Source organism: Rhodnius prolixus, unplaced genomic scaffold (assembly GCF_049639745.1).
Source record: "Rhodnius prolixus isolate KJV_2025 unplaced genomic scaffold, Rpr scaffold_3, whole genome shotgun sequence".
In the NCBI taxonomy this organism is placed as follows: domain Eukaryota; kingdom Metazoa; phylum Arthropoda; class Insecta; order Hemiptera; family Reduviidae; genus Rhodnius; species Rhodnius prolixus.
In genome coordinates, this window is record NW_027411603.1 from 7,805,165 (window position 1) to 7,821,231 (window position 16,067).

Sequence of the window (16,067 nt, forward strand, 5' to 3'; positions counted from 1 at the left end):
TTGTTCTGAAAGAGGTGGCCTCCCTGAGAGAATACTTGGGAAAAACTCTCTTAGGGGAATTTTTTCCCCACTTTACATGCATTTCTACGTAATGAACAAAAAAAGAAAGAAGCCTATGATGAGTGCCTGGACTTTGAAATTAGAAAAATTAGGGGAACACTATTCTTAGATTAGGGTAGGATAGATTTGTCTGCTCTGTAAAGTCTCGCAAATTTAGATATAATTTTCATCCAAAGTAACAAATTTAATTGGTACCTAAATTCTAAAAATATAGTCCATTATTTTACAAATCATCTTAAAGTTCTGTAGCTTCCAACTTGGCGCTTATCCTAATCAATTAGCCTAGGAGGCTGTTGGAAAAAATAACTATTGCTGTAGGGAGCTCTAAAATTGGATTGATTTTAATAAAACAAATTCATTAGATACTCTTGGAACCCCATTAAAGAACCAAGACGGCAAGCTTATCGACCCAAAATTGCCCTAAAATTCTGCTAACCTTGACCTACCATTTGAAATAGTTATATCAAGGGTGATCCCTAACCAAACACTGTAGTTTCCGGCAGTAAGATTTAAATCAAACCAAAACTATTTATCGAATATATTTTCCCAAAAAATAGTGCCAAAGATTTTTTCCTTTACTTCCTAAAATATTGTGACGAAATGGCAAGTTTTGATGGTTTTGCTCAGGCCTGTCTAGTTCTGGCATTTTGAAAAAAGAACTTGAACACTTAGATCTAAGAAAATGATTTTACAATTAACGCTGAAAAATACATACAAGAACGTGGTACTTTCGATCGTCCAGTTTCCTCAATATATAGAATTTTAGCTGCATCTTTCAGTTCTATAAATATGCAATTAATGAGATCGTATTGGTACTTTAATGGAATAATAACCCCCCCCCAAAATAGCCCTCCATGAATTGACTACAAAAAAAAGTGCTAAAAATAAACGATTGCAAAACTAAAAGCAAAAAATTTATATTTTAAGCCATTATCGTGAAACATTCCCCCTCACCCAAAAAAAAAATTCAAAATAAATTTTGTTAAAGGGAGCACTTCCTGTTTACAGACTTTACGGAAATACTTACAGTCGGGTCCCATGGTGATATCTAAACCAAATACCGTACGATTATTTTTTTATTTTATTTTAGTTATGTTGGCTACAAAAGTTAATACTACTAATACAGAGATAGAGCGCGTTTTTTTAAATTCCAATTTTACCAAATATCTAACATAGATTTTTAACTAAGAAACGGATAAATTTTAAAATAAAAAGAATGTCGATTTCAGTAAATCTTACTCAGGTAGTAAGAAATTACATTGAAGAAAAGAAATGTTACAGAGTTCGTCTTACTCTACGCAACGTTTAATGAATGAACACATACAGATGTATTAGTTTAGGGAAAATTTTATTTAGCAAAATCAAGTAATTTATCATACAATGCACAAGCACTTATTAAAATTAAATTGTTAATTAAAAACAGGGAGCAATAAAGATGAGATTTAATTGAAGGAAAAAGTTACTAATATTAACCTTAAATAGTTACTACAAGTTTCCCGTGAATTAGGGTTACCCAGGAATAGATGGTTACTATCTGAATGAAACTACAGATATATGCGGTAATTGGGCTGGTAGTACTTCTAAATTTGAGTAAATTTAAATATATTATAAAATCAAAATATTAATTCTTTCTTTAAATTAATTTAAATTTGAAAAAAATGTTAACAGAAATTTCATTGACAAGTTTTCTGACCTTTGAAATGCATGTTATTCATGCCTAGAAATATACACTAAACAAATACCAGTTGTGTAAATGCAAAAATAGAAGGAAGAAACATCGTCTAAGATGTTGGTACCTTTTACCAAACACAGAGATGGTATTAAGTTAAAAAATAAAAATAGAATAACCAAAAAAACAATGAAAAATTTACAAAATAAATATATTGAACCACACGTTTCCACCTTATATTTCACGTTTAAGTAATTAATTAACAGAATATTATCAGTATATTATTTTAAAGGGATAAAAAATAAGGTTTTTGTTTTATTTAAATTATTTGATAGACCTACCTTCATGGAGAAGGGCTGATATTAGCTGTTTGTTGGGCTGCAAGCACGGCACTGTTACCGCGGCATACTTTCTTGGTCGATACCCACTCGGTATCTTCCTATACCTCTTTATATAGTTTGCACATGCGCATCTATTAACTGTTCTCTTGAAAGATGAGGAAAAAAATTATTCTAAAGAAGGAAGACAACAAAAAAAAATTAAAACAACATTTTTATTCTTCAATTATGGGAACAAAAAAGTCCATATTATGATTTAAGACCGATTAATCTATGAACAAAAATTTAAGGATAGATGGAACTGTGCTTCTGTTCAGCAATTTTTTCTGAAGTTAAAACCCGTAAAATTCAAAACTAATTCTTAAATATTTAATACGTATTCCTTCTTTTAACATCAAATTTAAAAAAATAATAATAACCACGATGGTACATCAGGTTTGTTTTTATAGAAGAGTTGTAACAATCTTGAAAAACTTAATTCTGAAGTTTTTAACTTGACTACATTATAATTTAAATAAATTAGTTATCAATAACACTAATGAAAATATTGGTATCTATTTTGAAAGGCAATTTTTTAACAAAATCTAAAAGATATGAATGAAGAATAAAATCTGCTTATAAACGTTCTCGTCAATCTCGACGTTCAAACTCAGAGGTCACCAAACGTTTTTGCCCAGTGAGTGAGAACCGCAAAATCATTATGTACAATACTTGGAAGCTAGAATGAAAGCTCTGAGAAAAAGATGATAAACCAAATTCAGCTATCTGTGTTAATCATGAGTGAGCGACTTGCAAAGCACAAAGAGACAAGGACAACCATCATATTTATTAACCAAAGAAAGTTATCAAAGAAGGCGAAAAAAAATAATTACATCAGACCCTAGTATGCATAAATACGAATCTCACAAACTAAGCAGCAAAAAAACAGAGATTTGTGAAACTGACGTTTGGCTTTCAAGATATCATCAATGTTTAGTTTGAAATTGATGTATCCAATCAAGAGGATTGTCTTTAAATGTTCATCAATCAATCTCGTTCGATGTGGTGACTTCACATACCTCATTTTTGAAAATGTTTGCTCACAGACCATAAGTTATTCGAAACGCTGATGCCATAACAGTGGTAAATGTCTTCAGTTTCGGAAACTTAACTGCAGGTTAGCAGTAGTAAAATTGAACAGAGCGCCAGGGAATATACAAATCTTTCAACTGAGTTTTGGATCTGCCCTACCAGATGGTAGGATGGTGCGATAAAAGCCAACATTAAAATAATCAAGAAAATCTAGATACAATAATTTGAAAGTGAAAATAGCAGCAGCCAGGAGGTGAAAGCACGTGTGAAGATCTCCCGAGTATTGCAACACAACGTCTCATGATCCATAAAATTTTATCAAGCAAATTCACGTACCGTCGGCGATAAACTGGTATCGCGGGCCAGATCCGAGTGACTCCTGCCATAGAGTGTGGCGTATCCACAAAATATCACGTGAAGAGGCGCGCAAGTACAGTGCGATTGAAACTTCGCGTTTTAGTTCTGTTGACTAATGAATTTGCCGATCTCAGGTCTAGTGTGCAGAGAAGTAGAGAGGGTACCATTTGTCGTCATCTCCACCTTCAAATATACTTGGAAGCTCATGGATTCATTAAAAAAAACGATGACGAATTCATAACTAATCGCGACAGCAGTTTACCTACTCAAACACCACTTTGCGAGTACTACCACACAACAACCCGAACAACCACGCCACATCCATCTGGTATTACAATCATTAAATCGTAGTTAATCGTAAAATCACGACGAAGACATAAATTAAGTTGGTTCGGTATTGGTAGCTTATCGTTAGAATAGGTAGATTGCTATTCTGGCACCTTGTCTTTCCTCTTGGGTTATTAACAACTTCATTTGTACTTAAAGATCTCTGTAAAATATTTGAACATTAGTTTGTTTACTAGTCCTTGGCGTCTCTAGTAGATTAGAACTATACTTTAGGCATCAAGAAATACTTTAACACTCTCCGCAAAAGTATCAGTATATATTGCAGGCACTTGCTGCAGATAACCTGTTGTGACAGGGTTAATGACGTTTTTCTATTCTAAATCTTTTCAAAAGTTTTCTAACAATGGTATCGTAACTTAACATATTATTTTCCGCCTTAAGAATGCCGTACAAAATCTCAGCAATTGTTTTCCTTTAAGAATTGCAGTTGCCTTTAGAACTCCAGTAAATAAATCGCTTCACTATTTAAGCGCTATGTAGAGGTATTCACATTTCTGTTGAGTGATCCTCCCAATTCTGGTAGGTCTATTCACGCTTGAACATATATGTTCACAACGGGGAGCAATACAGGCTCGCAAGTGGATTGGATTAGGCATGTAAAGACGAATACCAACAAGTCTGTTTTAAATTTACAACAACCTAAATATTCTTAAATTTATTGAAACACAAGTTATTCTATTAGTCAAGTAATGATTCTTAGACCATCACATCATTTATCCAAAATTTAAGTTTACTAAGTAGATCAATAAATTTCAAAGATGATTTATTGTTTAATTAAAACACAATTCAATATGAAATAATTTATTTCATAGAAAGAAAATAAAAGTAGATTTCTTTAAAAAAATAATAATAATTTATTTTAAATATTGGAAAAGAAAGTTGTAATATTATAAAATGCCTAGTAAAATTATATACATTTACTTATTTAATTATTTACTTACAATTAATATTAGTATCAAAATTGGCCGTCAGGTTGCAGCAGTTACTATAAGACCAAAGATTTTAGTTTCTAAAGTGATCGTCAGGTAGCAACACCTACCAATAGCTTTTGTGAACACAACCTTAATTATTATAGCAAAAAAGTAACCTACACTAACCATTACTAGCATGCCGATGTTGTTGTTTGATAACGAGGTTAGTCATTAATTGTAATATCCTAAGTTTAAGTTGTATTAAAGGAATTGACGAATACAGAATAAAATTTAAGTTAATTTGTATTTTGTGATATAATTAGTATTTTTGTTTATAGTCACCAGCTTAAAGGAAATGCCTAAACTAGTAAAAGACATGTAAAAACAATCCAAGCTGACAGGCTGTAATAGAAACTACAATAATTTTAGAAAATTGAAACATGTTTCATTTTTCCAAGGGTTTCCTAGATTGTTCTACTTGTTTTGCTAAGTCAGGTAGTATTGATTAATTTATTAATTTCAAGTGTATAAGTATAAAGCATGTACTCATAAAAGTGATATTGGCCTAGATTCCTTAGAATCATTGCTAACAGTGTGTCTACAGCCCTCTTACAAGTTTTTTTTTCTTTTCTGGCCTCTTTCTTTCTCTGAGCTTTACACAACTGCGAATGTTAATAATTTACCAAATGTGCATAATACTTTTAAAGAAGTAATCATCAAAATTCATTTCGTCTTAGTTTCTGATAGACATCACATATACCTTGTCTCTTGGTGACTTATCTTTTAATGTACAAGTGTGGTCACTACGAATTCAGTATTGAAAGATTAATTTAACTTGTGAAATCTATGTGCTAGTATTAGAAAATTTAATTAGGACTCGTAGGTTGTTTTGTTTAATTTTCCTCGCTTAAATTTAGTATCATTATATACAATGAGAAGCACAGAGAGTTCCAGATAAATAATGTGTTCGAAATTTACCATTTTGTGCGCGACTTATAGTACCAAAACTTTATAAACTCACTTACTTTAATTAGTATTAAATAAATGTATAGTAATGAATAAATCGTTAATTTCAGAAAAATCTTGGTCAACACTATTTGGTACACTGGAATTCACTTTAAAGATACATTAGAAGTTCTGTTGAGAGCTGTGCAGCATTTTAAATTTTCTAATGGATCCTGACTACCAGAAGAATGATTAGAATCTGACGTGATACTTACAAGGATGCAAGCGAGAAGATGAAGAATACTTTACCAATATTGAAATTATGGTGATTAATGAATTCGCAAAAAAGTTGAGAATGTGGAAAAACTTGCGTTAGCTCTAGTGGTTTCCTTACATAAGAAAGTAGAGGAATTCTTCATAAAAGAAGTCAATTGGCATATCCATCAGATCTTGAGCCACTACTTCAGCCCTCATGCAATCAAAATATTTAAAAGGTTATATTCAATTCAAAAGTACTGTGTTACAGTCCGAACCTATTTTGTGCTTATAAGTTTTTTATTTTGATGGAAGTTTCTTGTGAGTAAATATAACTGATTTGTATGTGCTTTTATTAGCAGAAAATATTGTTAAATAAAAAATTATTAAAAATGTAAGCTAATTGATAACGAAACGTTTGTGGGGGAATATCAGCTTGCATAGAGTAAAATTTAAACTCACATCGACTTAACTATTGTTTGATTTGTTTTGTTAAGACAATAGATTGCTTTAAATCTTCTAAGTGTCTATTAAATCTTGCATTACTTTCAGTGAACTGAAAATATTACTCTCTTTTATCTCGAAAGGAAAGATTTTAAGAAGTAACAGCAACCTTATTTTGTTGCTGAAGTTAAAGAGGAGAAAACAATGGTTGAAAGTATGGTTAATAAAATTTGTATTGCTCAACTTCTGTCACTTCCAAGTAATCTGCTTGATTCAGAGCTAGCTGATGTTTCTTCTACAGAGAACATTTAAATTCTTTCTATAAAAAAAATCGAAGAGTTACTACCTATGGAGAATCAGGTGTTTACAAAAAAAAAAAGGTTTAAAATACAGCGTAAGTTATTTTACTATTTCACTGTATTTACTAAAATCGGAGTACCCTACGAATAGGTAAAAAGGATATTTCATGGTTTTTAAAGTAAAAATCTGAATATGTTACTTTATACCAAAACTCTCAATATTTTACAGGGTGGAGTAGAGAATCGATGGGTATCACAGGCTTATTCAGTATTGCAGGCATTTATCCCTAAAACATCTTTGTTAAGACCATCAGTGGGTTTAGGTTCAATCACAATATCAGCCAACACCAAGACATCAATCAGCTAGGTCGATAGGTATCACTGTTCAACCAATGTGCTCTTCTCTACTTAATACTTAAATCAACATTAAACACATTATTTTAACCTGAAAGAAATATTCGAATGGAAGAGATCTACTATAGGGATCGATAATGAAACGTTGTTGCATGCTTCTTTTAAATCTAAAATCAATTTTAAATGATGGCAATAAGTACCAACTTCCATAAAAATGTTTTCTTAATAATAATTTATAATTGTGATCAGTATCAAACGCATTGTCAAAATAAAAAATCTAATTTTTTCTCAAGGCTAAAAGTTACGGAAATGGCTGCTAAAAAAGTAGAAGAGTTGTTACATTCGAATTCGAGTACATATTTTTAATTACTTGCCGGTCTGTACGAAAGAAATCTTGGCAGAGTTACCGTTTGAGTAATTTTAAAATTATAAGTTCTTTTTCGTCTTCAGTTCGTGTTATGGCATTTTCTAACAGCCAAGCCAAGATGATTAAGATAGATCATCGCAAACTTCCGTGAGTAGTAATTTATATGACAATATAGGTTCCAGAATCTGACGGAATAGTTTTAATTTTGAAGCAGGGAATCAATAGAAACAGTAAATGGATACAAACATCTGTGTAATTTGTTGATTTGTTTGATCTTTTGAATGCACAACTCTGTCCCTTGGATGTAAATAATTCTTATTCAAATGAAGTTTTACTTTTAAACACTGAAATGTTTGTTCAAAACGAGGTAGGAACTTATTAGTTTTTTCTATAAACTATGGTGACGTGATCAAAAACTCTGTTACCCTTATGTAATATGATGCGTGTTTGATATAATTCTGACACCAGATCGTAAAAATGATGAGATAATATTGTTAGTTAAATATGTAGTTCTGAGGGGAGGCAAACATATTCTGTATGGACGTTAAGATCTGTAAAAGATAAAATCTTCGTCAAAAAAAAAGTAATGTAAAAATTATTAGAATGTACACGATGTAAAGTTTATTTTTCGAGTGTGAATGCGGAAATGTGTTGATTAACTACAGATCGTCGGACACTTATCCCTAGTTAATTGCACATATTAACTAACTCAGCATATCGCAATGTGCATTGTGTTTATGTTGGAAGATTAGTTTGAGTTGTTAGGCAAGAAAACCGCCCGCATTATTCTGAAGAAGTTTAATCTGCTTACTAATGTTGGTAATATGTTCCAAATTTACCTAACCAGAAATCTCTGCTTTGAAATGAATATTTTTTGGGTTTTCTTCAGGTTCAACTTTAGCCCACTTTCATTGTTTTTTGGCTTCATCAACATTGACCACTCCTATCATCTTCGTATATGTTCGATGTCAGTTGAACTTTACCTCATCGCGTTTCGTAATAACGCCGTTTACTTACGGTCCATTTCAGATTTTCCATAGAATAGCTTCAGCACCTAATTTAATCTTAGATAATATGCGAATTATATTAAACTCTTACTTACTCCTCTCAAGATACTTACATCGCCTGACACGCACATTTGCTTTCTCAACTTATAATACAGTTGAGAATCGTACCTCATTACTTCTACTTTTGTCTTGGAAAATCTATGGAATTCACAAACATTCTCTCAACTTAACGTTGAGTGGCAAGCAAAATTAAAAAGGAGCAAAAGATGTTTAGATTAAATCAGACAACATATTCATCCTTGTATATAACCATTTAAAAGAATGAATCTTCTGTCGGATAGAATTATTATGCAAATTATTATTTCACAGTATTGTTTCATTAGATGTTAGGTTTCCATCACAAATATTGAGCAAGTTCAAATGTGATTCAATTTTTGAAAATTGCAAAGGAATACTTTACTAAATTTACTTGTTAGCTTATTTGTAGGCATGAGTTATTTTATACATTCTTGTTTTAACTTTATTTTTAGTGATATGCGGGAACATAATATTGATGTGCTACATAACTAAAACCCTTTTAATGTCATTTATTAATAAAATTATAAAAGTTTTCAAAGCACAATCTCTTAAAATTACAAAATAAATAAAAAATTACTTAATATCAGACGAACTGTCACATTTTGAAAAACCCGGTGTTTCACAGCCTGTGAAGAAGTTAATCATGAACGGCAGAATTAACTAATGGACATTTTTTAATACAGGTATTTTATGCAGTACAATTTATTAATAAAAAGAAATATTTTCAATGAATTGTACATATTTATTATCAATATTGTTAAAAAAAATATAATTATCTTGTGAAGTTGGTGGATGCGTCGTAATAAAGGACTGGCTTCACTTTGCCTCAGCCGCAAGTAACATGGCGGAGATGGAGACGATTGAAGATTGTGGTTATCGGGAAGAATTTGTTTTTGTGGAAGAATATTTTCCATTGGACTTACACGAAGAGGAAGTCATTGCTGAACCTTTAGAAGTAGAAGATGTGGTTCAGGAACAGAAACCAGACCCTGAAATCATTCATGGTAAATAAATTAACTAATACCTAAAGTTCACCATTATAAATTGTTGCAGATCATTGCTGTAATTTGCATCATTTTTTTAATAAGGCAAATGTGCAACATTGATTAAATGTTATGACTTACCTGCAAATCACAAATTAATTACACCACATATCCAAGAATTTCAATTTGTTATATTTATAACCAATATGATGGAAGCCTCCATAGAAGCCTAACCTTGGTTATGTTGAGGTTTTCTTTAGTAGTATATTTCATTTTATATTTTTGAATTTATTTATTGCTAATAAATTCAAATATAATTTTTTTTTACAAGTATGAAGTTTTAAGGTGATCGTAACAACAGTTGGTCGCCATAATTAAAATTTTTCTCAACCTAGTTTCTTCACCATTACCTGTTGTAATTTAACCTCCTTATTTAAAACTCGTGATAATAGTAACCTGGAAGGCAGGCTACATTTGTTTTTATCAGAAGTAACCTTTTTAAAATAATAAACTTTATTCTGAAAAAATAAGTTTCTCTAAACAGAATTATAGCCTTCTATGACCTCCATTATGATGGACTTCCTTATACAGTTTTAATAATAATTGTTACAAAAAAAGAGTATTAGTCGTGATAAATTTAAATAATTAACAAAAAGTAGTAAAATGAAGTCAGTAATTAATTTCATCACAAAGTATAAACCCAACCATATTTGCAGTTTGAAAAGTTCTCTTTTGGTTATTAACAAGGCTAGTCATGGTGTATATACGCATGGTAATTGTAATACGTAACCATCTCAAATAAAAGAAAATTAATTTCTTTAAAAAATCTCTATAATTTGTAACAGTTTAAAGCGTTGGTAATACATCTAATTTCTTATTTTTTTGATTAACCTTAGTGTTTTTTCTTTCATTCAGAATTTTATTCCTTGTTTTTAATAAATTTTTATTTCAATTTTTTATTTTTAGTACTTATAGAGAGTTTTCTATTTTTGTTTTAGCCACCAACAGCATCCTTCCTGAGGGTTATGACCCCATGGATCCAACACAATGGGCTCAAGAAGAAGTTATTATTGAATCTACAGAAACTTTTGTTAAACAAGAAATACCAGAAATTGAAGAACAAACGCATATCTATGAATGTTATAAATGTGCAAAAAGATTCAACTTTAAAGATAAATTATTTAGGTAGGTTTTTTTTTTTTACTTCCATATTAGAAAAATCCCTTCGAATATATTGTTTGATTTATTTTTGCTTTTTAACCTTTACCAACTTATAATATGCATTTTAGGTTAGTTATTTAAAATTCAGTTTTGTTTTGTTTTTATTTTCTAATAATTGATTTATTCATTTATTTATTCACTAGTGGAATATGCCGTTATTTTTTTCACACTATTTACTTTACCTACTAATATTTTTTTCTTAAAGTTGGAACTACTAAGTTGTGGAAATTGAAAATGTTATTCTCTTTTTATTTAGAATTTTGACCACCTTCAGAGACTGGAAAATTTAAACTCTCCTACACACAGTTATGTAATTGCTTAAATTGATTGAAAAAATAATTAATAGATAGGATCAATCTTCTCTATTCGATAAGATTAGAAATCATTTCTATTATTTATCTTAATCGTGTTACCAGTATCCTTCCGCAATTCTTTCATGGGACCATGGCTAATTCAAGGAGTAAATCTACTTTATTCCCTTCTTTAACAACCCTAGTCTTGAAGTAAAGTATAATTTCGATTTCTAGTTAGTGTTTATGCAATTTTGCCTTGAAAGCTCAAGAATACCTCTTATGCCCATAGACTTGGAGAAGAATTAAACTTCTTCTTTGCTCATAGGCAAAATACATTCACTATTTTATTACATTACTTTATTTATTTATTTTTTGTTCTTTCTTTTTTGATGAATATTTTTAAATGTTTCTGTAGGGATCTTGATAAGTTCTCGCTGTGTGTGTTTTGTTAAATTAATGCTTAATTTTTAACTATTGTAAAATAACATTGTATTGAAAAAGTTATCCATCGCTACTTTATCCCATCTTTCTTTATGACCCCATGGATACTGGCAGCATTAGAATTCCTCGTTGGAAAAGAGACATTTCTTTTTAGAAAATCCTCAAGAATCGTCCCATTTTTTAGCATCTTCATAAGAATGAAAGTGCTGCTCACCCAGGCTATGAGCCATCGAGTGGAACAAGTAGTAATCTGAAGGGGCAATGTCAGGTGAATAAAGCAGATCGGTTAGGACTTTCCATATAAGTGTTTACAAATAGGTTTTTCACCGGTTGTGCAACATGAGGCCGAGCGTTGTCGTGTAGCAAAATCACTTTGTCGTACCTCTGCTCGCATAGCGGCCGCTTTTCTTTCAATGCTCGGCTCAAACGATAGCAGACACTTTCCGTGATTGTTTCCTTCTGCTTTAGCCATTCAAATAAATTACGCCCAGCTGTTCCCACCAAATGCAGAGCAGAATCTTCGAACCATGGCTTTGCCGTCAATATTGATGCATGGCCAGGCTTAGTCCTCGATCTTCCATGCTTAGGGTTATCGTATTGTTTTCAGTTTTCATCACCAGCCAAAGTAGGACGCAAAAAACCTTTGCTGTCGTTGAAGCAAGAGTTGTTTACTCGTGAAAAGGACACCTTTCGACTCCTCTCGGTTTCAACACGTACGGCACCCAAAGTCCTTGCTTTTGAATCATTCCTAATGCTTTCAAACGTTTCGAAACTGTTGTGTGATCAGCTTCTAATGAATCTGAGAGTTCAGCTAGCTTCTGACATGAGTCTTCTTGAAGTAATGCCTCCAATTCTTCATCTTCAAACTTTTTCGGTGCGTCATTCTTAATTATCAAAATCATTATTTTTGAAAGGCCTATACTAATATCGGCATGTTGTATCCGACAGAGCATGGTCGTCATTAGTCTCAAAAAACAGTTCGATGTGCTTCAGTTGCACATTTTTTCTGAATAAAATAGTGCAATAAAATTCTTCGTAAATATTCTTTTCTTGGAATGAAATTCAATATTATTAATAAAATATTTATACAAGTTGTTTACGCTAGGGCTCAATAACTTACACTTAAATTCAAGTTTGGTTATAGCACCTCTTAATAGATAAGTCACCATCTCACTATTACACTTTCGCAGTATAGTAGTGCTATCTTTCGGCAAACAGCGAGAACTTACTCAATGTCCCTAAATATTTAATCGATTTTATTTATTTTTTAATTATCTCTTTACTAAAAATTGAAGTGTGATGAATTTACATATAAGAGCTCTGTTCAAAATATGAACTTTGCCGATATTATTTAAAATCAGCTGGGCTTTATTCTATTTCAAGTACTTCTACTGGGAACAGAACTTGATACCTAAGAAATTCCCGTAGTAGTGCCTCATTACCCAACTTCTTGCGTTGATTATCACTTTCTCTTTTGATTTTACAGGCACATGAAGTTACATCATGAAAAAGGAGATGATGTAATGGTTGAAAGAGACGGGAAGAGGATTTGGACTTGCACACAGTGCGATAAAACGTTTATTTCTCGAAAGGGTTCTATTATCCATCAAAGAACCCATACTGGTGAAAGACCGTACTCTTGTAGCGTGTGCCAGAAACGATTTATTGATAGTAGTACGCTGATGAAACATCAAGTAATCCATCAGGCAGTTAGACCTTTCAGTTGTGTGATTTGCCGACGAGGATTCAATCAAAAAGTTGCTCTACAAAGACATGAGCGAACTCATGGTCAGTTGCAACCCACTTATAAATGTAAATTTTGTCCAAAAACTTTTCTTGTATCACAGAGTTTACAAGCGCATGAGAAAATACATTCTGGTATCAAACCTTACACTTGCCAATATTGCCCTAGTAGGTTCCATACCTCCACGGCGCAACGCCAGCACGAACGAGTGCATACAAACGAGCGACCATACGCCTGCAATTATTGTCCGAAAGCTTTTAAAGACAGTGGAACATTATTCAAACATCAGGTTATTCATTCTGGAATCAGGCCTTTTGTTTGTCCAATTTGTTCTCAAGGATTTACACAGAAGGTGGCCTTACGTAAGCATATAAAATCTCATGTATCACGGAGTCAGGATATAACGTGCGAAGTATGTGATACACAGTTTTTCAGCAAGGAAGATTTGTGCAGTCACGTTGAAGAACATATTGAACAACATCCTAGTTTCAGCCAAGTGAAATCAATAGCCACATCTTCACTAAAAAATAAACCCGACCATTTACCTCAGAAGATACAAATACCAGCTAGAGAACAAGAACAAGAGAGGACGGAAAGTGATCTTAGCGATTTAGCTACACTGTGTGACGTCGCGATCTCAACTGCCGGTGATTTGGCGCATACTTATCCATGTTTGCATTGTGGTATGAGTTTCCGTCGTAAAAAATCGTTAGATTCACATTTATCAATTCATCGTATGAATTGTAAATACTGTGATCGTCCGTTTCCAGATAAAGCGTCTCTGGACACCCACGAAAGAAGACTTTGTGCAGATTCTTCTCCTCCAAGAAATATCCAGATGGAAAGAATAGAAAAGCCGATAACCATAGCTCCAAAACCTTCAAAACGGTTTTTCTATTGTGAACTTTGTGATAAAACATTCAGTTCACGTAATGGTTATATAATTCATCAACGCAGTCATACAGGAGAAAGGCCGTATCCTTGTAGATGGTGTGATAAAGCGTTTGGTGATTCTGCTACCAGGCATAAACACGAAAGAATCCATACTGGTGAAAGACCATTCAAATGTTCAAGGTGTCCGAGAGCGTTCAATCAGCGGGCAGCCTTAAGAGCTCACCAGGTGACACATACGGTGGACAGAGCGTTTTTGTGCAAATTCTGTCCTTCGTCATTTCCATATTTTGCCACACTGAAAAGACATCAGCAAGCTTGTCACAATCAGATCGTCTGTCCACTGTGTAATCTATTTTTGCATGATGGTAAAAAATTGCATGGCCATATAAAAGTGAAACATGTAAAAGATTCCAATCTATCTTGTAGTCTATGTGATTCGGGTATTTTTACGGATGCTGACGAATTCTGTGATCATATGGTGTGGCATGGTAAACAACAGGCCAACGCCAGAGCTAAAACGCCGACTAGAGAAAGGCCTAATTCTGAAGAACAACATCAAGAAATAGAATATGTTAACCATGTGGAACATAATGAGGAAGAAGTAGAAGAAGAAATAGTTGAAGAGATTGTTGACGGCCTGGAAGGAGTTGATGGAGTGTTGATCGAACCAAAAGAAGAGATTATCGAACAGACCATAGTTACTGATGATTTCCCCATAGTGGAGGGAGCTTATTCCTGTGAGGTATGTGGTCTATTGTATCATGACAAGGAGCAATTAAAGGAGCACATTCCTACACATTTTTAAAAAATATTTACATTTATTTATTTTATTATTATTATTATTTTGTTTTTTTGATAAAGCATTATACTTAAAGTTAACTTTTTTGTGTCATTGAATGTTTTTTTTTCTTTCTTCTTTTTCTTTAAATTAATACTTTTCCATTTTGTGTTTTGTTTTTCTTTTTTTTTATCAGTGCAAAAGAAAATCTTGTTGCTCTGTATTACCACATACCATTGATAATGTTTAAGTTTTGTAAGGGGATTAGTTGTATATATGTTTAGTGAAGAAGACAAAATTTTTTGAATTTAGAATTTAATTGCTTACTATTTAATAATTAATAATATTTTTGAATTTAAATGTAGACTTGCCACACTAAAGGTGTAGTGTCATAGATTTTTTTGTTGTTCTCCTTTTTCAATCTTATATACTGCATTTGGTTAAAATTTAGCGGCATTAATCTTGGAGAGTAGTGCCTTATTGTTCTTGTACAATATTTAAAAATAAATAAATAAAATTACCAAAAAAAAATAAATACAAATACATTATTTATCCTAATATAGTCGAAGATTCTCTTTGATTTGTTCACTAACAAACTGTGAATGTAGTGATTTGTTCACTAACAAACTGTGAATGTAGCTGCAGCGAAGCTTGCTTTATTTTCTTCTCTATATTTTTATTCTATATATAAATAAATATTATATGTGTTAACTTAAAACAGAAATAGCATAAAATTTCTATGGCTATTGAATTTGCATTTAAATTTACGCATCTTGGTAGAAATTGTTTTACTTTGTAAAAAGTGCATATTTAAATAATGTTGGAGCTAAAAAAATATATATATATATATATATAAATATGGCTATTTATTTTGTAAGTTGAAAAAAATAATAATTTATTAATAATGAATAAATAAAATTATGTTAATATAATTATTGTAAATATATTTGGCTGTTTAGATTAAATTGTAGCTTGTATAAAATTAAGAAAGGAAAACTGTTTTGTTTTGTTTTTTTAATTTTATTTTAAAATTAATTTTCATGTAAAAGTTTACAGATCGTAAACAAAAAATTACACAGTTATGTGTAACATAAATTCTATTATGCATATAATTGTATATAAATAATTATTAATAGTTATAATCATTATTATTTTAGGATGTGACGTCAATAAAACAGAAATTACAAAAAAAAGAAAATACTATTGATAG

General features: G+C 31.7%; 2 protein-coding genes and 1 long non-coding RNA gene across 5 annotated transcripts in view; 1 reads left to right on the plus strand and 2 right to left on the minus strand.

Moving 5' to 3' along the window:
* Positions 1 to 2,243, minus strand: part of Hs3st-A (Heparan sulfate 3-O sulfotransferase-A) — a 265,750-nt gene extending 263,507 nt beyond the window's left edge. The window contains exon 1 of the mRNA XM_074126723.1: positions 2,071 to 2,243. The gene's annotated coding sequence lies outside the window, so the exon portion shown is untranslated. The remainder of the gene's footprint in view (positions 1 to 2,070) is intronic.
* A 6,754-nt stretch (positions 2,244 to 8,997) lies between these two features.
* On the minus strand, positions 8,998 to 9,902 carry LOC141453460 (uncharacterized). The gene is made up of 2 exons (XR_012457998.1): positions 9,628 to 9,902; positions 8,998 to 9,492 (listed from the first exon to the last, which is right to left on the minus strand). It is a non-coding gene; the product is annotated as an uncharacterized lncRNA (long non-coding RNA).
* On the plus strand, positions 9,345 to 15,132 carry LOC141453439 (uncharacterized). Of its 3 annotated transcripts, none has more exons than XM_074126687.1 (3): positions 9,345 to 9,507; positions 10,485 to 10,671; positions 12,928 to 15,132. In XM_074126687.1, the coding sequence occupies exons 1-3, from the start codon at positions 9,345 to 9,347 to the stop codon at positions 14,882 to 14,884; spliced, it is 2,307 nt and encodes a 768-aa protein (XP_073982788.1). In that variant the 3' UTR covers positions 14,885 to 15,132. The 3 variants fall into 3 exon arrangements, with proteins under 3 accessions (XP_073982788.1, XP_073982789.1, XP_073982790.1); XM_074126688.1 differs by lacking the exon at positions 9,345 to 9,507 and adding an exon at positions 10,004 to 10,258; XM_074126689.1 differs by lacking the exon at positions 9,345 to 9,507 and adding an exon at positions 10,205 to 10,343.
* The last annotated feature ends 935 nt before the right edge of the window (positions 15,133 to 16,067 follow it).